The sequence below is a fragment of the Acartia tonsa genome, chromosome 10 (assembly GCF_053477335.1).
Source record: "Acartia tonsa isolate MP-2025a chromosome 10, ASM5347733v1, whole genome shotgun sequence".
In the NCBI taxonomy this organism is placed as follows: domain Eukaryota; kingdom Metazoa; phylum Arthropoda; class Copepoda; order Calanoida; family Acartiidae; genus Acartia; species Acartia tonsa.
The window spans coordinates 47,745,065-47,769,536 of NC_137269.1; the positions used below are offsets into that span (position 1 = coordinate 47,745,065).

The window sequence follows — 24,472 nt, forward strand, 5'->3', positions numbered from 1 at the left end:
GCAACGCCTCTTAAGGGGCGTTTCGTAGTAATTTCTCAGCCGCTATTTCTATTTTTATGTCTATTTTTAGCCGCTGCGGGACCAATTGCCTAAACCTGGGAGGCAATCACCTTTAACCTAACCTAACCTAAAATTAGTACTGGTCCGGATATCAAGCCTTTTTCAATATTCGGCCGGATAACGGATATTGAAACTATCCGGCCGGATATCCGGCTGTATAATCTTTTATATTCTATAACAAAAAACCCTACTTTTAAAAATTTAATTGGCTTTAATTTTCTTTTTTTTGAAGCTTTAAGAACATTTTTTAGAAAATGTTGATTTATATAACAAATTTTGTATTAGAAATCTCAAAACATAATTTTTGTCGGTGGCATCTGTACTTGGCAACTGCCAGGTGCTGCAGCAGATGGTCGGCGGGTAAACGCTAGGCAGATTTTTTTTGGCTACTTCAATATCCGGTATCCGTCCAAATAAGTATCCGACCCAATAAGTATCCGGCCCTACCCTACCTAAAATAACCTATCAAAACTAATGTCAATGAATCATGCGATACCTTTGCCATTAAATGTGACATAAAAAATTACACAAATCCTAATTTTTTAATATTCGCTATTTTTTTGCTTTTTAAAATAATTTGTTTATCTTTTATAAATATTCCTTCCGATGAGGTTGCTCTAACTTGACTTACTAATGGAGGGCCCCGTCGGATTCCCCCCAACCTGCAATACGAGTATTCTTATTACAACATTTTTAGTAGCGAAGCTACTCTATAATTTGAAAAGTCCGTCCGTCCATATGTCCGTCCAAAACGTTTAAGGGGAAACGTGATTTTCTCGGCTTCTTTTTAAGATAACCGGCTGAAATTTTCAAGGATTAGATAGGTTCCCTTTCCGTATATGTTCACCGTGTTTCATTAAAATATGTCAATTAATAAGGGTGCTAGATCAATTCCTATGTTTTTAAGTTTTCATAATTTTCTCGATTCCTATTCAGGATAGAAGGCTAAAATTTTTAGGAATTTAATAAATTCAAATTCTGCATACTTCTAGCATGTTTCATTAAGACTTTCTTATTGGTTTAGGTGCTAGATCGATTCCTAGGTTTTCACTTTATAAATTATAAAAGGTTTCGTGATTTATTTTAGCTTAATGTTTATTTTGTATGACACTGCTTTATAGTTCATTTTTTTCAATTTATAGGCCATTGTCTTAACCCTTTAGATCCCTGTTTTCTAAAGACACTAATCCAGTTATATATCAAATATATTTCCCTTATATCTTTTCCAGGAATAAGGCATAGCCAACAAGCCAAATAAATCTAAAATAATATTTGGGGGGAAGATAAAAAGGTCGTCAATTTTACTATGTGTTACCCCCAACGACAGTTGAAAATCACGTATAGGTTTCGTGATTTTTTTCCGAACATGTACCTTTTCTATGTGACAAAAGATGTAGATGGTTGGCCAGAGGCTGTCTGCTGGGAGCTCCTGTATCATAGGTTACGAAAAATTGTAATATCCCTCCCGGATTAACGGATAGCTACTTTCGTTAATTTAGGCATGTTAGAATTGTCCTATCTTTGCATAATGATTCCTGTAGTAGTCAGGTACAATTTAGAAAGCGTAGCAACTATATAATAATTACCAGAATGTCCGTAAGTCCATTTTAAACATGTTGATTTTTTTTACTTTTTTAACAACAACTTTTTTTGTGATAAAATCATCCGATTGATCTGATTTTTGGATTAAAGATTCTTATTATAATAAGGTACCATATTAAGCATCTCTATAATCAAGTCCTAAAAATGTCAATATGTCATTTAGCAGAATTCTGTAATTAAGAAGTTTTGTAACAAATTTACGTATAATTTTGTCAAATCTTATATATTCAAATTTTGTCAATGTTCATCTGTCATACCGTTTCAGAGCTTCGCTTTTATGGATGTTGTCATCCTTGTTATTTTAGAATTATTGAGCTATATGGACTTTTTCCTACTTGTTTATATTCCGAATGGATTACTATTTTTAGTAACCATGCCTTTCATGTTGAGAAGTGTACACAGGAACGTGGTTGAGACGATGAAGCTGGGGGTGGGGTGGCAGGTTGCTAGTGCCAAGCAATTCTCCTGATTCGTCACCAATTTTACTTCAAGCAAGCTACTAGATAAGGTTTATATTTTGGTCTGTAGTTTGTTGGATGGTTGGATAAAGGAGTCTCAAGTACGTCCAAGATTGCGGGGGATAGGTTGTTAAAATGAGGACCTGAAGGATGGGGTAGTGGGCTGAGAAGAATAAGAAACTTAGTTCCCTCCCTCCACTCCCACCCATAATATTTCAATTCCCTCATTTACTAAGTATATTTGCGATAACTTTTATTTAATGAAATCTTCCAATTTTTATCATATACAAAACGGCCTACTTAATTGCTTCAAAATCCATGGCAGATCTATATAGGAAATAAATGTCTATAAACGAGCTCAAGTTTTCCAAAGAATATTTGTTTAAAACTCATAGTGCTCCAATAATCCATAATAAACTCTCATTGCCCAGAACGATAAGACCCATTATTTTACTTTATTAAAAATAAATTCCTTTTTTTAATTTCATGTTGCTATTTACCTTATATCGATGTATTTAATTTCTAATCATAAAAAAGAAAATTTAAATTTATAATATAATAAATTTAAGAAAACTCTGTTTTAAAAGAATTCGATTGTGGCGACACTTTGCGTGTTCAAATATTAAACTAAAATTATAATCATCATCATTAACCCTTTGGTGATGGTAATGTAAAGAAAAAAATATAATTTAAAAAATCTTTTTAAAATCATTTAGATTATTAAATATTCACTTTCTTTTAGATAGTAATGTCGGGTGAGGAAAATAGATTTATTGAGAAATAGATATGCATATAGAAAACTAGCCAATAGGGAGATAATTATATCGAGCCAACTCTAGTATGTTTAATGTAGAATATTTCTGATGAAATATAGATCCCAGTGATCTAAAGGGATAAGACAATGGTCGAAAAACTGATGTACATCCCCAATTATAATACACAAAATTACCACTTCTACAGATTACAATTAGTGGTTGAAACGTTTGTATACTTAATTTAATCCCCCAACAAGCCAAAATTTAATAAAAGTCTCCAAAATTGTGAAACCAACGAATGAGAAAACGTTATTATAAAACTTTTTGGACTAATCCTGTACATGCGCCTACGGACAAACTTTTAGATTCATCTTTTGATAAAATTCTAAAATTGGTGATTCCTAGATTAAGTCTGATGTCCGGTGTAGGTTTCTCCAATGGGTAGTGCAGACTCCGGGCGTGCGGGAATAATTTACAAAATTTAAGAATCAGAATGATCAAGCCCTTTCCGGGTGTTATATTTCTCTAAAATTACATATTAAATTATTTTAAAGAGCTCTAAGCCTTTTTAGGGCTGTCCGTCCGTAACGGATAGATTAAAATACTGTATAATTTTTTAAATTAAGTTTTTTTTATTTCATGTTCTCTTTCTTTATGGATGGTTTACCTATCCCCCCCCTCCCCGAAAAAAAGCAGAGAATACATTTATAAGGTTTTTAAGTAAGCAAGATGCAAGTACATGAAAACCAAACTGCTATTAATTTTTTTATAGAGTGTTATATATGATTTTTCACTATGGCTGAGAACTGGTTCTTATCCATCGGTTATTAATCGGATTCAAAGCCATGCCGAAAATAATATTACAAGAACCTGATCAAATAAATCTGGGAAATGATACCAGCAGTCAAGGAACATCTTTATTATGTTGAAACTGAATAATAACTCCTAAACATTAAAATTAGTTATAAGTTCTTTTTAGTAGCTAAGCTACTCTATAATTTTAAATGTCTGTCTGTCCATCTGAAATGTTTTGAAAAACATGAAAAATAGAAAGTTTTTACCTTTAAAATGAAATACACCATGATGATGTGCTGACCCCATTTAGCAGCAAAATCTCTGTTATTATACAAATAAAGCATAATACCCTCCAAAATAAATCTAAAGAATTGAAATTATGTTAATTTTTTAGTAGCCAAGCTGTAGATTAAATGTTAGACAAAAAGAGATGCTGTGAGTATTGGTGCAAAAAATGGGGACAAATTTCAAAATGTTTTGGCGTGTGACGTCATACCCCCATCTCTTTTCTAGGGGGTTTCTTTCCTCCTTCCCTTTTCTTTCCCCTCACTTGTGACGTAAATAATCAGCCCCGTCAAATCAATTTAAAATTTGTCCCCATTTTTTGCACCAATACTCACAGCATCAATTTAACTTTTACAGAAAGTGGTACAGAATTATCAAAACTTTTTTCACAGGAATTTTTGTATGATATATTTATCCTTTTATCTGTATTTTGAAATAGTGATTCCTAAGCCAAAAAAGTATAATATTACAGTCGCGGCATCTCTATAATCAAATCCTAAAGTTCATAGTATATCCTTTTACAATATCCTTTATTTACGCAATTTTGCAACAATTTACTTGTAATTTTGTTTAGACTTTCAAATTACTGTTCTGCTGATTAAGTTCTGACACTCTACAATAGTTATTGTTCGTTTGTCCTTCCTTCTAATTTTAGCACTTAGCTTTTATGAATGTTGTCTACTTGTCTGATGCTATGTTTGAGTTAGGTAAGATAAGGCCCTTATAGCTAGTGTCCCATAGGAAAAACACCCGCATGTAAAAAACTATAATAGCCAGAAACGTTTTCCAAATTAAATAAAAATAGACAAAACTGGCGGTTAAAATATAAAATCATCAATCATTGTTTAATTCTGTAACAGAATCCTTCTTTTTAATAGGAATTTATCTTTGTTAGTATACACTTTTTTTCGTGGTTAATATATTGTATTTTAAAAAGTTGTGTTTGACACTAGTCCCAAAGTACATCAATTTATCGGCCATTGTCTTATCCCTTTTAATCCCTGACTTAATTACCTTAGAACAGCGATGGAGAAGTATGCTCCTATTGTTTGCCTAGAATAATTTTAAAAAAATTATTCATTACAATATGTCTTTAATCCTTACATAAAAGTAACAGGATGTCTGTGTGTTCGTCTGTAGCGTAAGATCTCACTAACCACTCTACGGATATGATTATCCTTTACAATGATTACCTCTCACGAGATTGTTTTGTCCTTTGACACTGTACATTATTATTATCTGATTGATCTGTCCTTAATTTTTATTCATATTCAATTTTATTGGTTGTAAATTAATATTTAATACTTGTATTATAATGCTGTTATTATTATTATTTGTTATGTGTGTCATAAAATAGATATATCTAATGAACATTTCTATAGATTATTGGAAGGTTTATAACTATTTTGGAAGAGATTGTACTTAGACCCTTCACTAGAAATGACTTCCCCATCTCCTTCACTCAAATGCCTCTAGAGTCCTCAAAATGGGCGTAGCCGCTAGTTTATTCTAAAATATTTATATTTCACCTTGTAGTTAGAAGGTTAAATCTTTTTCTTCCTGAGTATAACTTTAAACTTGATTTCTGTAAAAACTTTCTAAAAAATAATTAGAATAATAATTTATGTGAATAGCGAAGCTTTATAAGGAATAAGTCAAACGTAGAATAAATTCAGGACAAAGAAGACTAAAATAATCTGAGCTGCAGTCCTTTGATTCCTCATATAAAATGTGAAGAAAATGTCGGTACAGACCGACACGAACTACAACATAAATGGATGACTTTCATCATTATTAGTGACTAGTGGCTTTGTGTTTAAATAAAGCACAAAAATAGCACAAAAAAACAACTCAGAACCTATTTTATGTCAGCTTATACCAACAATAAAATTAATACTGAAAAAAATCACGAAACCTATATTTGATTTTCAGCTGTTGTTTGGGGGTCAACACATTGAATTGACGACCTTTACATCTGCCCACAAAATATCATTTTAAATTTATTTCGCTTGTTGGTTCTACATTATTCCTGACTAGCGGCTACGCCCCTAGAGGCCTCTAGTGGCATTTAAATGTTTTTTTTTATTTTAAATATCTAATTTGAGAAATAATTTGTCCATGTTGCGATCAGCTGTTGAATTCATGTCTCTACGCAGCACCACTACGCTAGCGACACTATGCGGCGGGAATATTTCAATTTTATTGTGATTTCTCTTGGGAGGGTGGTGGTACCATACCCCAAAATAGTTAAAAACCTTTCCTGGGACCTATGAGAAGCTACTCTGGTAAGGAGAACCCGATCGGTTCAGCGGTTAGCGAGATCCTTCGGTACAAACACACAGACAGACAGACATCGTTCTACTTTGTATTATAGATTATGTTTTATTCAGAGGTTATAGAGATTTACCTTTCTATTTTATGAAGCCTGCGTCCTTTGACGAGAACAAAAGCCACCATCAAAGTTATCATTATTACATACTTTACTCTGGCCTATAACAAGGACAATTTTTACACAAGTACAGAAGCAACAAAAGCCTGTTGAAGTGTCGGCGTATTCCCACAAAATGCCTGTTGAGCACTGAATACTTCTTATTTTTAAAAAAATTTATAGAAAATAAAGAGTGGGGGGGGTAGTTTTTAGTTTGTTTATTAATTACTGTAGGATAGGTAAGCTTAGGTTATATTGGGTACTGGGTAGCCCCGCATGGTGAAGGTTGCCTACAGTGGTTAGGAATAGAAAACCTACATAAAATATAATAAAATAAGAAGGGAGTTTTCAGCGCTCAATGGGCTTATTGTGTAAAAGCACAATATTGTCTCTAAATCAATAGTGATAAATGCTTGCGGAGGGTTGACTTGAATCCTCCCCCCCCCCCTGAACCCTGAAATCGGGAACATCTCACTTAATGGCTGGCAGGCTACATTCTATCACAATTGAAATTATTTGTCGACTATATTGCTTTAATAAGAAGTTTTCAGGGCTGACATAATATTGACATATAAATTAGTTTAATAACATAACATTTGACATAATTTTTTTCCCAGTAAACCTAGAAATCGATTAATATACACTGGACGGACTAGAACCAGTTCTCAGCTATACTGAAAAATCAGGTATAGCATCGTATTACAGACAATTTTCCATGAATATTAAAATCATAAAACCCTATACCAGGTTTGTCAATCCCACGTCTTCGGCTCCTTGGGGCTAACAAAACTGGTTTTAATCTTATAATTTTCCATTTTAATATCTTTGGAAAGGTGTCTATAATACATATATTTTATAACTATTGCAGGAATGCGTGTACCTAAAAGTATTACCTTGAAAAACATTTTTGAATGATCATATTCTAACACTTTTTCTTCAGATCTAAAAATAAAAACTATCGAGCATTAAACAAAGATACTTAGGATCCAAAGTCTTTAAAGTGATAATCCTTTCATAAAAGTAATACGATGTTTGTAGTGTATGTCTGTGTGTACCATATGATATCGTAGGACTGATATGTTTCTCCTTTACAGTGGAGCTTCTTAAAAGTCCTGGAAAGGTTTATGACTATTTTTAGAGAGTTTTTCTCCACTATCTCAAGAGAAATCACCCCTGAAAAGAACCCCCCCCCTCATAAAAAAGTTTTCGCTTTCTTATTAAAACTGTAATGTAAAGTGGAGGGTTGAATTCCCTTCTCCTTCTCTAAAGTGCCCCTAGATACCTCTAAGGGCGTAGCCGTTAGTTATGTTAATAAAGTAGTTTAGAAATAACATGGAATCTTTTTTATTTGATTTCAAAATTTGTATTGAATCAAACTTATTAATTAATGACTTTCTAATTGTTGTGACGTTCTGACCGACAAACATAAATATATGACTTATAGCGTAGCTTAACTACAACAAAATTACCCTTCACACAGAACAGAAAGAAAATGTCCATTAGGAAAAGGAGTAATACCAAACCACTGAACATCAGCTAGAAAACAGGTGCATAACATGAAGGTTAACAAAACAACGTTCAGCAGCCCAGTGCCTAAATAGGTTATTGATTTTTACTTTAGAGCATGAATAAAATATATTTTCCTACTTTTGAGCTGTTTTTTTTTTGTGTGGATAGTCTCTTTTTAGCGCTAGTGCCGTGTATTGTTCTATTATAGAATATATTTCTATTGGAACATTGTATATTGTAATATAGGTTAGCCTCCCTCACTTTATCTGTTCATATATTTGTCAGTCTATCTGTATGTTTCTTTTCGCTTGTTTTTTAAAACTCAATTCCTCCTCCCCCCGCCCCTACTCACCTTAAATCCCCCTTATTGGCATCTTTTCCATCCTTTCCCCGAAAAGGATATCCTGCCAGAAAGATCCTGGCAGCCTAGCTACCTGTACTACCTGAGGCTATAAGATATCTGTGATATCCTGCCAGGAAGACCCTGACAACCTGGCTACCTGTACTACCTGAGGCTATAAGACTTCTGGGATATCCTGCCAGGAACACCCTGGCTGCCACAGTTGAAAAGAAACAAATCCACAAGTGAGAGATGTACATATTCTCCAACCTTAACAAATTAACAACGTAGAAAAGATGGCGTCTTAACTTTTTTGCTTTTTATTTAGAATAGCTAGCCGGTGCTTTTGGTACGTAGTAGATGTAAAATTTTCCATAGAATTCAGATATGCAATCGTTTTTTTTGTAGACCTCTTATTTTTGAATTAATTTAAGTTTTTAAAAAAAATAATTAAGTCGGTTTTAAGGTACTAAAACGCAACAAAATAAAAGAAGAAAATTGCCAGTATGAACAAAAATAGTAAGATCTTTAATTTGACACCTTAATGTTTAAGTTCTGTTGAGTAATTATTAAAATAATCTATTTTTTTAACCTCCGTTTAATAAAAACTTTAAACTTAAATATTTTCTCACACAGACATAAAAAATATGGGTTCATATATACCTTTAGAATCAGAAAAATAATACAAATCCATTCTAAGCAAAATTGAAAAAAAGTAAAAACTTTAAAAAATAAAAATGGCCTAAAATATTATATTTTTACAGGCAACACTTAATTGTAACTATTAGACTAGCCAATCAAAAATCTCAAAAATTGACAAATCAAGAAGCTTAAACTCAAAACTTAACCAATAGAATTGACAAAAAAAAAGGATAATGTTCATACAATATATACTATAATAAAAATAGTGATACTTACATAACATGTAAAGAATGAAAAATTATGAACAAATATGCTTCAATCTGTTTATAAACTTCAAAACAATGCAGTTAAAAATGCATTATTGTTTCTTGTGTTTAAAAAATATCTGTTACAGTGTATTGGTATTTAAGTAGTATGTTTCCCGGTGTGGATTCGAACCCATATCCTTTCTTTTCCTTATCCCATAGGGCCAAGAAGGTGACGCTCATTTCATAAGAGCGCGCGGCATCCCAAACAAAAGATGCGCGCGTAATGTAAACAAAACTATCTTTTTGCTTTGTTATCCCAAGAAGTGCGGAGCTTGTGTGTATGAAAACTCATGTTTTGAAAGAAAATGTGTTGTTGTCCGTGCTGATATACCTCGAATGCTTCCCTGCTTGTCATGTTCAACGATTTGGTAAATATTTATTTCTTCTTTAAGCTTTAAAATTAAGAATGGAATGATATTTTCAAAGGAAGCAAATTAATTTTCTTATTTTCATTAAAATAGACCAAGTAATTGATTAATTTTTGCAACAGAACATTTTTATAGTTATTTAAAATGATTCTATCTAAAAATTATCAATTCTTATTATGTTTTTGATTTGATTTTTGAAGATTTCTTTATTTGCTTTTTAAAAATTTATTGCAAATCACGAAACCTTGTTCGTTTTTAGACAATAATATTGTTATTAGTTTTGATAACATTTTAATATATCTGTATTAATTTTGTTATTTTTGTGTCAGTGCCCACCGTTTCATGGTGGTATTGTCAATAAATACACCATTTGTAACTGCACTAGTGTTTGTTCATGCGGGAAGTAGTGAGGTTGATTGTGCTCGTGCACATTAAGATCTCGTACACGGCCACGTTGGCCCATGTACCGAGACATACAGTGTATGTACATTTGTTTAGGTTTTGTTCAGGTTTTGTTCAAGTCAACCCTTTAAAGCCGAAAATTATGATTCTTAAAATAAACTTATATTTTTTATAAAACTTTTTCAATTTTGCTTAGAATGGATTCGTAATATTTTTCTCATTCTAAAGTCATATATAAACACATATTTTTTATGCCTGTGAGAGAAAATATTTAGGTTTAAAGTTTTTGTTCACCGAGGTTAAAAAAAATTGATTTTTTAACAATTACTTAACAGAATTAAAAAAGTAAGGTGTCAAATTAAAGATCTTACTATTTTTGTTCATTATGGCTATTTTTTTCTCTTTTTTTGTTCCGTTTTAGTACCTTAAAACCGACTTAATTATTTTTAAAAAAACTTAACCCATTAGTGCCGAGCGCCACTTTTATGGACCGATCGAGCTGAAAATTTCAGGGAAGCTTTGTTATTGTAAAAACGGAATTCCAATTTTTTTGTTTTTCTCTAGTGGCGTGCACAGGAAAGTTGCAATAAAACCCGGTTCGGCGCGAGTAAAGAAACCGTTTGGCATAGGTAACCGTTTTTGGCGTTTTTTGGTGCTTTCCCCCGGCATTCAAGCCCGGTTTTGTCCTAAATACCCGGTTATTTGGCCCAAAAAATTAAAAATGTAATTTTTGAACGTCCAAAGTGAGTTGTAGAGTAGCTAATACTACGATGCGATCCGCAATTGAAAACTACATAACCTCATGGTATTGATAGAGCTACAAGTAAGATACAAAACGATTTATATCACATTTAGTGTTTTGGCTATAGGTGCCACCCTTTTCAGTTAAAAAAGCCCGTTTCCTAGAAGTTTTAAAATTTTGATATTATATGTGGACGGGTATCTTTACTCGCGCCGAGCCGGGCATAAAAATGGCGGGTATCTTTACTTGGGCCGAGCCGGGCCAATATAGAACGTAAAAAAACGATAAAAAAATCATATAAAAAATAATAATTTAAATAAAACGAATTCACAAATGAATGTAGTTGCTAATAAACTTTAAATTTCACGAAAAAAATCACTAACTTTACTTCATAAACAAAAAAGCTAGGAGGGGTATTTTAAAATCACCTCCTTTTTCTTGGTTTTCAAATTTTGTTGAGCTATACCGGCAAACGGAAGTAAGCAAAACTGCCTGCTCCAGGGGGAAATGAAAACCAGGGTAGTAGAGGGGGGATTCATACTGAGAATGATGCAATCCTGAAACTGAGAACCGGTTTTTTCAGCATTTTCTGGAACCGGGCGTTATAAGCCGGTTCGTCACTAATGGGTTAAATTACTTCAAAAATAAGAGGTCTACAAAAAAAACCGATTGCATATCTGAATTCTATAGAAAATTTTACATCTACTACGTACTAAAAGCACCGGCTAGCTATTCTAAATAAAAAGCAAAAAAGTTAAGACGCCTTCTTTTCAAAAAATATTATACATTAAACATTCTCCTTTTAGATGAATTTTATGGCTGTTTAAAGTTATTGAGTAAAAAAGGGACCTAAAAACAACTACATAACTACATAAAGGGGTTAAGAAAGCAAAATGTTATTGTGTTATACATGAAAAATCATTATTAAAGGGGAAAAGCACACTTTTGCACCTCAGAACCATTTCCTGATGTAATAAGGTCATGCTAAGGTCCATTTTTCAAGGATAAAAGTAAACCTTTCCATATTTTTTTTTTATAAACCTGATCCTTCTTTTTACAGACCAATAAGAATTTCTAGAGAATCGCTACTAGTACAGATTAAAACATTGTCTTAGGATTATCGAAAGTTTTAACACAGCAAAATAAATTTTTACGACTCTAGACTTATAATTTCTGAAGAAAATTTTAATCTTTAGAAAAAATATTAACGAACAATATCTCTCATTATAATATTACATAAAACCAGATTATACCAACAACGTAATTAATTCGGGGAAAAATCACGAAACCTATACTACTTTTAAGCTGTCGTTGAAGGTCAACACATCGTAGAATTGGCGACCTTTACATCTTGAAGCGCTATACTAAACAAGGATGACAACATCCATAAAAGCGAAGCACTGAAACGGTAGGACAAACGGACATTAACACTTGTATAGTGTCTAAACTGATTTATCAGAATATAAAAGTATAAGAGTCGAAGCAAAATTGTAAGTAAATTTGTTGAAAAACTTCTTGATACAGGATAATGTTTATTGAGTTTATGGACATACTTACATTTTTAGGATTTGATTATAGAGTTGCTTCGCTTAAAATATTGTTCTTTGTTGTCCCAGGAATCAATATACCAAAAATCAGATCAAACGGATAATTAGATCACATAAAAATTTGCTGTTAAAAAATTAGAAAAATCAACATGTTTAAAATGGACGTACGGACATTCTGGTAATGATTATAGAGTTGCTACGCTTTCTAAATCGTACCTAACTACTACAGAAATCATCATGCAAAGTTTGAAATCGATAGGACAATTCTAACATGCCTAAATTAACGAATAAAAGCTATCTATCTCGGACGGACGGACGGACGTACGGACGGACGTACGGACCGACCCTTATTATAGAAAAGCTTCGCTTTTAAAAATGACTGACCCAAAGAACTCCATACAAAGCATGATATCTCTATCTCTTCTAAGCACAATACCAAGTGCGTGCAAAGCCAAAGCCTAAAAATAAATGTAAAGAATAGTTATTTCTTTCATCGTATTATAAACGGCTATCCGCGGATATAGAATGTACAATTATAAGATTAAAACTAGTTTTTTTAGCCCCGTGGTGCCGAAGGCACCGGCTAAAAAAACTGGTTTTAATCTTTTGATTGTACATTTTTATATTCGTAGAAAGCTGGATATAATATGATGCTAGACATAGTTTTTACGTATGGATGAGAACCGGTTCTTATCCACCGGATTCGAATGAATACGAGAATAGTTATTTCTCGCATCGTATTATAAACGGCTTTCCGCGGATATAGAATGTACAATTATGAGATTAAAACTAGTTTTAATCTTTTGATTGTACATTTTTATATTCGTAGAAAGCTGGATATAATATGATGCTAGACATAGTTTTTACGTATGGATGAGAACCGGTTCTTATCCACCGGATTCGAATGAATACGAGAATAGTTATTTCTCGCATCGTATTATAAACGGCTTTCCGCGGATATAGAATGTACAATTATGAGATTAAAACTAGTTTTAATCTTATGATTGTACATTTCTATATTCGTAGAAAGCTGGATATAATACGATGCTAGACATAGTTTTTTCGTATGGATGAGAACCGGTTCCTATCCACCGGATTCGAATGAATACGAGAAAAAATATTACTATACAGATAGTTCACATAGAAAGATCAACACAGTTTAATTAAACATGTTATTTTTATTTTTATTTGATAAGTCCAATAGACCGTGCCTCATGTTAAAACAATCTTCAGTTGGTTTATAAATAAAAACATTTGATGCTTGAATGAGTAAAGATTATGTACCTAACTGTTTATTAAAAACAAAAGATGATTTTTTTCTACAGTGGAGGTAAGAAATATGAGGGGGGGGAGGTGTGATTTTGCATAATAAAAAGGGCAAGGTGGTGAGGTATTTAAATTTGGGCCTTTAACTATGACTAATTTTTCTTAAATAACACATAAAAGACGATATGTACTTTGTAGTAATGAATATTATGCATGATATATATAAAAAAATTGCTCTAATATGGCCATACATGGTTAATGGATTGGGGGCTTTCAGAGAAAGGGGGATTTGAGCCCCTGTGAAACCATCAATGCAAAATTAACCCTAGGCTATAAGATGTAGACAATTAAATCTGTAAAGATAAATTTTTCACATAATTACGTAGTTATTACAATAACATATAATTTTTGCTTAACGTTTTGTGTAACATAACAAATAAATGATATTTACTTAAGTTACTTTTGCCTCTAAATTAAAATATATAAGCTAAACATAGAATTGGATTATTATTACTTGGATCTTACATCAGATTTTCATGTTTTCCAATAAAGTGAACCTTGAAGTAGGCTAAAATAACGATCTTCCCTATCCTCCCCCCTTTATTCCATCCCCTCCATTCCTAATGGATGAATGGCCCGACCAATAAATGACAGGGGAAATAGCAACATGAATTGATGACAATTTTCCCCCTGTCATAATATCCACGTATCCTCTACAACCTTTATTAAAATTGCCCGTTACGGACGGACATAAGAAGGAAAAAAACAGCCTTACGACGTCATAAAAATTAGGGATTATCCATCTCTTTTTTTAGGGATTTCTTTCGCACTTCTCCCCCCATCTCTCTCATTTTTAAGACGCTACATGGTTGATTTTTGAGCTACACGTTGTCCAGCTACACGAAAGCTTTGCCTTAAAAATAAATTTTTATACCTGAACAAAAATATTACAAAAGAAACAAATTGCTAGAGCCATGTTGGGCGGAGTCCACAACCTGTCAGAATATTTCATTAGGATTTTGTTTGTATCCAGCGGCTACGCCCTTAGAGGCCTTTTTTATTGTAAATGGAAAAAGTTATTAAAAAATTGAGGGGGTTTATTTTTTCTAGGGGCTATTTCTTTTGGGAAGGTGGTACACTCATCCAAAATAGTTATAAACCTTCTATGGACCTTTAAAAAGCTTCTAAGTAAAGGAGAACGTTATCATCCTAGTAGTTAGCAAGATACTACCCTTCAAACACACAGACAGACAATATATTTTATTAATTTTACCAGAAAAAAATAAATTAAGTTAGTATATATTCTTTATGTTTAACCCTATGCGAGACACCCCAACCCTGCGATCCCCTAAACCTGTCCTACATGGCTACATTGTACCCAGTATAACCTAACCTAAGTTAAAACAATATAAAATAAAAGATTATCCACCCCCCATGGTTTCAATTTCAATAAGGGGGGTTCTGTACTCGCTGGGTATTATGAGGTTAATGTTGAAATAATTTTTACCTTTCCCTAATGTAAAGATTATACATTAATGATGATGTTACAGAGATATTAATTATTATCAGCGCAGGAACTAAAGACAAAGAATGTATAAAGGGGGTGCATTTTTTGCTTCAAGGCTTCAAAACAGGAGTTGGCATGGCAGTTACTTTAATGGGGTATAACATGGATTTGTGAAAAAACAGCGGTGGGAATATTTTGTTATTCTCCGGCAGCAGCGGTTTTGTCGCCGTTTCTTTACAGTTCCTCCATATTGTACCATATAAAAGCAATTGCCATGTCTAATGTTAGAGTTATACTCCTGTTTTAAAGTCATTGAACTCACACTTTTACGGAAAACACTCGCTAAAGATGACCCCCTTTATTAATTAGATGATTGTAATTTTAACTCTAAAAAAACATTTGATATGTATTTTTAAAAATTGCGTCACAATTTTAAATATATTTTCCATTTTTAACTTCAGGGATAAGACAATAGATGATAAATTAGTGACCCTCCCAAATTATGATAAACAAAACTACCCTTTATTGGACACTGCTAGTTTGTACTACCGAATCAAGATTTAATGAATGTACTAATACTATTTTAAGTCAACGAATAAAAGAATGTACTACCTATACAATATGAAACACAGAAGTAAAAGTAATCTAAATAAAGTATCAGGTTTTCAGAATTTACATCCATTTTATACTTTTCTATAAAAAAACCCATGAAATTAGAATTCTTATGTCCTATAAAATAAAATAGAACAATGTCTGCTTCTACAACTTAAGATCTCCGTAACCGCTGAACCAATTGGTCTTTACTTTTCAGAAAATATATTTACTGGTCCCGAGGTGAGTTTACTTTCTTAGGGTGTGGAAACCTCCACACCCCCCCCACTCCCAACAAAAAGACGAGGGGCAAATCAACTGGTCCTATAATATAAAGTTGTCTAGACTCTAATTAGATGGTTCATTTAGTTGAATGTCAGAACGTTGCAACCACTAACTACAAAAGGGGGAATTTTGCATTTCATCATAAGGGATGTACATCAATTAATCAGCTATTGTCTTATTCCTTTAGATCCCTCCATAATTATCCCATGCTTTTTAGGGGTATGGATTCCTAGGACCATTAGGTATAATTTTATAAGCGAAGCATCTCTATGATTAAGTCTTAAAATGTAAATTTTTTTTAGGATCCTGTATAATTATACATAATTTTAGGAAAAATTTAACAGAATTTTTTTATTTTAAACTTTTCAACCCGTTGGTGGGTCATGGAAAGAAAACGAAGTTGCGGGTTTCATCGTATTTTCAAAGTAGCTTTTAAAAGGTTTTCTAAGTAAGGTTAGGTTAAGTAAATGTTCACGATTGCCCCGCAGGCCTAGAGCCCCCCCGCTGAGGCTAGAAATAGGATAAAAGCTACAGTGAAAATACGACGAAACCCGTAACTTCGTTTTCTTTCCATGATCCGAAAAATATATATACAAAGTTATTAATCCTTTCTTACAGAAAGATATGATAAAACTGTTGTAAATCTTTCTATTAGAAAAAGATTAAATCAATAAATTGAAGATTTTAAAACGTATTCAAGGCTTATCAGGGTATAGATAAGGACGATTATCCTTATAATAAAGTAACAGGATGTCTGTCCTGTTTGTCTGTCTGTTTGTACCTAAGGATATCACTAACCGCTGAAACCGATATGGTTCTTCTTTACAGAGTAGCTTCTTATAGGTTTTAATCTAAATTAAAACATTGGGTTATCGAATTTAACTCCCCCCTCCTAAAGTGCGGCGCCCCTAGAGGCCTCTAGAGGGCGTAACCGCTAGTATGCGTAAAAAGTGCGTGAAGCTCGAAATTTTTTTATCCTATTATAAAATAATGTAATTATTTTTTTGGGTGGGGGGGGGGGTGTATCATGTTTCAACTGGGGGGGGGGGGGAGAGGGGATACCTACACTAGGATATATAAGTTGGAAGGATTTTTAATGTTAGGGGGAGATTTGAAATCTGCATAAAATTTTAAGGATTTTTTTTAATAAAATTCGTTTTTTGTATAATTCTTTATTTAAAAGCGGAAATACAATTTAAGTTAATTAATTTTGACATCTGTAATTGGTGGATTGAAAACTATCTGCGCTCTGATTAGAGCGCAGGTAGTTTCTAATCCACCTATTCTATTGGTAAAAATTAAATAACTTAAATTGTATCCCGCTTTTAAATAAAGAATTATACAAAAAACTAATTTTATAATAAATCCTTAAAATTTGATGCAGATTTCAAATCTCCCCCTAACATTAAAATTCCTTCCAACTTATATATCCTAACCCACACCCTTAAAATAACAAGAATGATTCTTTTCCATCAAAATCTCATAACGTTTTTAAAGTAAAATATAATCTTAAGTACAAGAGGGTTAGCACTGGTGGTTTAAGACATTTGCCAATTAATTAATGTACATCCCCAATAATGATACACAATATTACTCTTTCTGAAGGTAGAAATTAGTGGTTAAAACGTTAATAAACAAACCAATCAAAATTCACTGAAGTCTCCAAAGTAATTAAACCAACGAATATGAAAGCGTTATCATAAAACTTTGGGGACTAGTGCAAGAAAACAGCCCATTATCCCCTCTTTCTCTAGGTAATTTGGAAGACAAACCTTTAGATATCAAAATTTGTTTTTTGCCGCTAAAATAATAAAATATATCCAATAATACGTTGGCATTTTGACTTAAAGACCTAACTGTTTTAGGAGCCATCATGCAAAGTATGAAATCGCTACAACAATTCTAACATGTCTAACATAAGGAAAAAAGCTAACCGTAACGAACGGACCTACCCTGATTATAGAAAATCTTTACTTTTTATGCTTGTTAGTCTTGTGTATTATCCTTTTTATCCTTGTATTCTACAAATAGAAATGTAGAAAACTTTTCATTAGAAATTTTTTCAATGTACTCTTTAAAATTTCAAAATTATCATGTATTTAAGATTAAGTTTAAAAATAAACCTGTAATTTTTAAATCAAGGCTTTTGTCGATTTAAAATTTAATAGTTTTATTTGACTACAAGCGGCTACGCCTCTTGTATCTAGGGGCTCTGTGTTCAAAGATAGAGAGGGAATTGAAAAAAGAATTATAGAAATTTTCATCAAAATCTATTTCACTAGAATTAGTAATAAAAATTACAAAATATTGTGTTATTATCAATTATGATAAATGTATGATTATAAAATTATTTTTTTCAGAACCAGAAAGCTTTTTTATTTTTCAGTCTTGGTAACTTCAGCTGATTTTTGGCTGCCCTAAAAAGTAAAAAAAAATATAGATTGGCGCTTTTTTTTTTGATCTATTCAGCCCTTATTAGTAAAGGAGCTTGAAAAGTACGTCTGTCAATTAGTTAGAAACGATATGGTGAAATTTCTCGGCAATTTTTAAAAACAAAAAATTTTATAACCAATAAACATCTGCGCTATAAGTTACTTTGCCCGTGTACCCAACCATAAATTGTCGATAAATTAAAGTACAAGAATAGAAGGGGCATGAGATATATGCAACTCTGCCCACAGGCAAGGACTTTGTCCCAATTTTATATTGGGTCTTTGAAATCAGCAAACTAATAATGTCGAAAAATTTACACACCCAAGTCATACAAAAGAACAAGTACTAATTCGCAACAGACGAAATGTTCTCTACCACTTGGGGCAGGTAGTTGTCGATAACACAAAATTATATAAACTTGAATAAAAAAAGAAGCTACTATTAGCTATTATTATTACTGCCCTACTCGTGCATGTAATCGTTCCTGTGGGAGATACCGTAAGTGTCATGTGTCACGTCATAAAAAAGTCTAAATCCATCTCTATTTTAGGGTTTTCCTTTCCCACTTCTCACTTCTCCTTACATCTTTACTTTTTGAACGTATTTTTATGACGTCACATATGACACTTCCCATATCTCCGTTCTTGTACTACCTTTAGAATGACAGGAGACAAGGCCTCTTCCTGACGTGAGCTGTCTACAAGATAAAATAAACTGTCCTCTTCAACCTAGAATATAAATGTTCAAAATAAGAACATAAAACTTTTTTTCAATGGCGAAGTATATAAAAACGGCGTCCACACCGCGTCATACAAGAGACGTTAAAAAAGTTATCTAATGCTGCTATGCCTGGCACGTGGCACTAATAATGAGAGTTGGTGGGATGCATTGATCCATAAACAGGCGCAACTCATTACCATGCACATTTTAGGAATTCTCAGACAAAGGTCGTGCAATCAAAGGGTTGGTTGTATGTTGGATGTTATTTAACCTAATATCTTTGGGTGTTAACTTTTCGCATCCCATTACATGTGGATGATGCCTTGGCTTTTCAAGATGATCTCAAAAATCGAAGAAGAATCCCCATCTAACGAGGTAATATAAAAGCAGGGTGCTGCTATTTATAGAACTATTAAAAGTAAAGTTTCTGCATTTTTTACAACAAAAAAATAATTACTTTACAACTGGCATAAAAACATTTTATTTCATAAAATTTATAAATTGATAAAAAGCGTCCATCTATTTATGAAGTTGCTTCCAGCTTATACAAACAACGAAATTAATTCGGAAAAAAATCACGAAACCTATACATGTTTACAGCTGGCAACACATCGTAGAATTGACGACCTTTCATCTGCACCAAGATATTTTTTTAAAAGCGAAGCTTTTCTATAATTAGGGTCGGTCCGTCCGTCCGAGATAGTTAGCTTTTATTCGTTAATTTAGGCATGTTAGAATTGTCCTATCGATTTCAAACTTTGCATGGTGATTCCTGTAGTAGTTAGGTACGATTTAAAAAGCGTAGCAACTCTATAATCATTACCAGAATGTCCGTACGTCCATTTTAAACATGTTGATTTTTTTACTTTTTTAATAACAATTTTTTATGTGATAAAATCATCCGATTGATCTGATTTTTTGATTACTGATTCCTATTACTATAAGGTACAATATTATGAGCGAAGCATCTCTATAATCAGGTATTAAAAATGTTAGTATGTCCTTAAACAGAATTCTGTATTTAAGAAGTTTTGCAACAAATTTACGGATAATTTTGTCAAACCTTGTATTTTCATATTTTGTATATTCAGTTCTGACACTCAACAAAAGTTAATGTTCGTCTGTCATATCGTTTCAGAGCCTCGCTTTTATGGATGTTGTCATCCTTGTTTAAGTTCATTTCGCGTGTTGGTAATACCTTTTTCGCTAAACACGATTAAACTTCTGTTTTATTGTTTTAAGTTTACCTGGCTAGGAAATTGATTGATAACTTGAATTTCCAAACCTGCTTGTTTCTCCTCATTCAGCTTTATATTCAGGTAGCTAAAAATAAAATTCAAATAAGCTAAAAGATCATGTATAAAAGAAATCTCTCGAATTAAAATCAAATTAATTGCAGTTTTATAATCTTTTATGTTAATATCCGTAGAGAGTTGTTTATAAGACGATGCGATAAATAACTATTACACGATTAATTTGTGCCATAGATATTTCCCACAACGTATTATAAACAGCTTTCCGCGGATATAAAAATGTACAATCATAAGATAATTGTACATTCTATATCCGCGGAAAGCTGTTTATAATACGATGTGAGAAATAACTATTCTAAGCATACGTTACCTATTATTTTTCAGCAAAGGTTTACAGTTTGTAAAAACTATCAAAGGCGCCACCATATAATCCTGATTTCAAAACAAACTGATTTCTATATTTTATTTTGTTATTGACGAAGACCAAACTGCATAACTTTTGCACCACTTTTGACGTCATATTCTCCATCTCTTTTTAGGGGTTTTCTTTCCCACTTCTCCTCTCATCTTCCTCATTATATGACGTCACAGGAATCAAAAGTGACACAAAAGTTATGGAGTTTTGTCTTCGTCTTGTTATTATGTTGTTTAGCGGTAAGTTCAAGGAATTTTGCCCAAAAATTTTTACAAGAGTTTTTTTTTGGGGGGGGGGAGGGTAATTTTTTTTCTTAAGGTCATATGTCATAAGGGGTGTGAAGTATCTACCCCGCAAAATTACTTAAACCTGCCTATACTATACTTCACTGAAAAGTGTTTTTAAGTTTAATGTGCAACACACAAACACACAATCACATCAAAAACAGCTAAAATAAATTAAGAAAAACAAATCTTAATTCTTGAAAAGATACTTTAATAGTTATTTCTCGCATCGTATTATAAACAGCTTTCCGCGGATATAGAATTTACAATTATAAGATTAAAACCAGTTTTTTTAGCCCCGAGGTGCCGTAGGCATTGGCTAAAAAACTGGTTTTAATCTTATGATCGTACACTTTTATATTCGTAGAAAGCTGGATATAATACAATGCTAGACATAGTTTTTTTCGTATTGATGAGAACCGAATTCTATCCACCGGATTCGAATGAATACGAGAAAAGATTTGATTTAACTTAAGTTGTATCTAATGCAATGCTAAAGTCAAACTAACAAAAATAAAAATAATAAATTTGATCAGTTGTTTTCCTGAAATTGATTTTTGCCAAGCATCCCTCCACTATCCGTCAAATAGAGCACCCCCGCTCCTCTGTATGCCTACATAAGTATTAGAATGAGTATGGAATGGTTGCGCTTGTAATATCAAGTCAGACAACAAGGATGACAACATCCATTTGTATGCAGCACAAAAAACATGAATAGGAAAACTGTCTAATTTGTTTGAAAAAATCCTCAAAACTTTCTCATTATTTCCATATCTTTTTTTTATATTTGGTAGCATGAATAACAGATCGACAGTCCTGAGGTGGATTCTTTAAAAAAATTTGCCCCACTCAGTTTTGCTTAGTGGGGCAAAATTGTTTTCGTGAAAAATCCACTAAGCGGTTAGTGGGGCAAATTTTTTTAAAGAATCCACCTCAGAGGTAAATTACATACTGGATGATCATAGGTGAAGAGAATTTTCACAAAAATCCAGCGGTCTATCTTGAAGAAGAGCAGAGAAAATCACATTTTCCTCATAGTATTATGACAGACAACATAAATCTTTGGAAATAAACAAGGATGACAGCATCCAGAAGTAGCGAAGAACAAATTCTATTATGAAATAGACAAACGGACAATGAGAGTTATAGAGCAGATTATATGTTTTTATAAGGGCTGTTTTATGCTTAATTATGCTCCATATTGATGGGAATGTTGACAAGAAGTTTCAGCCTTCTATATTTTACAGGAGCCGAGAAAGTCACGTTTTTCACAAAACGTCATGCAGACAGACATACAGACGGACATTTCAAATTTAAAGTGGCTTTGCTATTGTATATTATTGTTATAAATAGAAGAGTACAAAATAACAAGAGAAATAATAAATTCTTAATAAATTAGTTGAATAGTTTATTAAGCAAATAATGATTACTAATACTTAATTACTTGATTTGGAATTGATAAGATGAGCTGGGACGTTCAAGCCTTTTATTTTGAGGGGGATAAAATGAGAGGTTTTTGGGGTTTAAGGTAGGAGGGGGGGGGGGCTATGATATGGGGTTCCAAAGTTTGAGGTGGGTCAAACTCCCCCTTTACCCCCATTAGTGTGGCCCAAATGAAGGTCTAAATCGCTTTTCAATGTGCGGAATGTAAAAATAGGTTATGAATATGTATTGTTTGTAAATTTTAGCCCTATAATTGATTTTAAGAAAAAATCTATCGCTATCTCGTCAAATGCATATTTATTTTCACCTTTACTTCTCCAAATTAAGAATGCCTTACACCAGATATAAAGCAAAACATCAAATTTTCTGTCTGTTTGTTTACAAACATTGAAATAAAATATTAAAATCACCAGGAATAAACATATGAAGAAAGAAAGTATAAAAATTTATTTTTGTACAATTACAATAATTTGGGAAAGCTAATTCATATGTGGTATTCGGCAACCGTGAGCCATGCCTATGGCACCCCTGACCGGGGTTCGGTGGAGGGTCAATGGCCCTCCCCCGAGTCCTGGGGAAGGGGTCTGACGACCCCCTCCCTATGCCTAAAATTAATGATTGAATCTGCCAAGTTTATTATGGTTAACTGTATTGTTAATTCCCCCCCACCCTTTCCAGGGATGGGGGATCATTATTGCCCAAACTGACTATTGTATATGTATTATAATGCTTTTATGTTATGATTATTTATTCCTATCTGTGTAGTTATTGTTTGTTGTATATAGCTTTAGTACCCTTTAGACCTGCAATAAAGTGACAACTGAAATAGATGTTGATTATTATTTGGTGAATGCTAGAGAAGCGTAGCTTCTCTATAGTAAGGTGTCCACGTCTGTCACACTGCCGTAATCTAATTGAACTCCGGTGTCTGCCATTTATCCTCGGCGGATACCACAACTTTTGGTGACAGCTGTGTGAGATTACGGCAAACCACAAGTGTAGAGCAGACGCGCAGCTGAGGCTAAGGTACTCCCAGCAGTGAAACTGGCAAAACTGACACAAGCAACCTGAATTACCCACCCTGGACAGCAAGGTCTAACTCTGCATCCGGCAGTTGTGGAAGTGAAACAGCGAAACTTGACGAAGAACCGCGAGAAGCGCCGACATCTAACGGAGAATTGAGCGCTCAAAGGGCTGAAACAGGCCTGCGGACCGGCTGAAACAAGCCAAATAAGTGTAAACGGCTGAAAATAGGCCAATTTTACTGCAAGAGATAGCAGGATCCGAACCAGTGGCGCTAGCAGGACGGGACATTCCCTGCCGCCATCAGCCGGATTTGGATCAGCGGCGCTAGCAGGACGGGACATTCCCTGCCGCCGATAGGCTGAAACATGCCACATAGCTGCGAGCTGCGAGCCAACATACGAGTGTAGTGCACCAAAACAGAGAAAACTACGTCAACTCCAAGTATCCTGAGAGGCTACAGCGCAGCCACCCATCTAGAAAAACAGATATTATATCACATTGCAGGGATTACCACCCTGGTGTGATGGCTAAACAATAGATTTATGAGCAAAGATTGGCAAACAATTTGTTGTGTTGTGATAAAACTAAAAATAGAACAGGCTTGGATTTATTGTGTATTGTGATAACAACTAAAAATAGAACAGGGTTGGTAAACAAATCTATTATGTAATTGTGATAAGGACAAAAAATAGAAGCTAGATGTAATATAACAAAGGCCCTGATACACAATCTAATCACCTCAAGCCTACAGCACAACAACAATACACCCCTTATTTCAGAGGAAAGGGAGGAGCCCACTCTCCACTGAAGGAAATACAATCAAGGTGATATAATAGATAAGCCTAGGATTAAGGAGAAAAGGCACCATTACCTCATCACACAGTTACCTCAAACCCACAGCACTCCCCCCTTCCTTACAGGGGGAACGGACGGATTTACCCCCGTCCCCTCACGCGCTTCCCCCCTCCTACCCACACTAGACTAAGTCCGTCCACGGTGTGGAGCTAG

General features: G+C 33.5%; 2 protein-coding genes and 2 long non-coding RNA genes across 4 annotated transcripts in view; 1 reads left to right on the plus strand and 3 right to left on the minus strand.

Annotated features, from left to right (window-relative positions):
* Positions 1-1,777: 1,777 nt before the first annotated feature.
* LOC145330844 (uncharacterized) lies at positions 1,778-12,707 on the minus strand. Its single transcript, XM_080175506.1, has 11 exons — positions 12,626-12,707; positions 8,402-8,502; positions 7,853-7,976; positions 7,277-7,325; positions 6,363-6,445; positions 5,485-5,553; positions 4,970-5,008; positions 3,937-4,033; positions 3,746-3,820; positions 3,235-3,400; positions 1,778-1,800 (listed from the first exon to the last, which is right to left on the minus strand). The coding sequence occupies exons 1-11, from the start codon at positions 12,646-12,648 to the stop codon at positions 1,778-1,780; spliced, it is 849 nt and encodes a 282-aa protein (XP_080031632.1). The 5' UTR covers positions 12,649-12,707.
* On the plus strand, positions 9,422-9,931 carry LOC145329275 (uncharacterized). The gene is made up of 2 exons (XR_013882837.1): positions 9,422-9,550; positions 9,880-9,931. It is a non-coding gene; the product is annotated as an uncharacterized LOC145329275 (long non-coding RNA).
* A 1,733-nt stretch (positions 12,708-14,440) lies between the features above and the next one.
* Positions 14,441-15,709, minus strand: LOC145330131 (uncharacterized). Its single transcript, XR_013883268.1, has 3 exons — positions 15,627-15,709; positions 15,015-15,084; positions 14,441-14,502 (listed from the first exon to the last, which is right to left on the minus strand). It is a non-coding gene; the product is annotated as an uncharacterized LOC145330131 (long non-coding RNA).
* Positions 15,710-18,144: 2,435 nt separating this feature from the next.
* The window catches only part of LOC145330211 (uncharacterized), a 55,359-nt gene continuing 49,031 nt past the window's right edge, over positions 18,145-24,472 (minus strand). Inside the window, exons 25-29 of the mRNA XM_080174817.1 lie at positions 21,538-21,608; positions 20,667-20,726; positions 20,291-20,366; positions 18,977-19,051; positions 18,145-18,307 (exon numbers count right to left, since the gene is read on the minus strand). Of these exons, the coding sequence (XP_080030943.1) occupies positions 18,266-18,307; positions 18,977-19,051; positions 20,291-20,366; positions 20,667-20,726; positions 21,538-21,608 (324 nt within the window). The 3' untranslated portion in view covers positions 18,145-18,265. The remainder of the gene's footprint in view (positions 18,308-18,976; positions 19,052-20,290; positions 20,367-20,666; positions 20,727-21,537; positions 21,609-24,472) is intronic.

Coding starts and splice junctions, on each gene's coding strand:
- LOC145330844 (XM_080175506.1), bottom strand. CDS start 12,648: ATGCTTTGTATGGAGTTCTTTGG. Junction 7,326..7,852: donor CTTTCTGTTCTGTGTGAAGG/GTAATTTTGTTG, acceptor TTTTATTTTTAG/ATCTGAAGAAAAAGTGTTAG. Junction 3,821..3,936: donor TGGTGTATTTCATTTTAAAG/GTAAAAACTTTC, acceptor TTTAATGTTTAG/GAGTTATTATTCAGTTTCAA.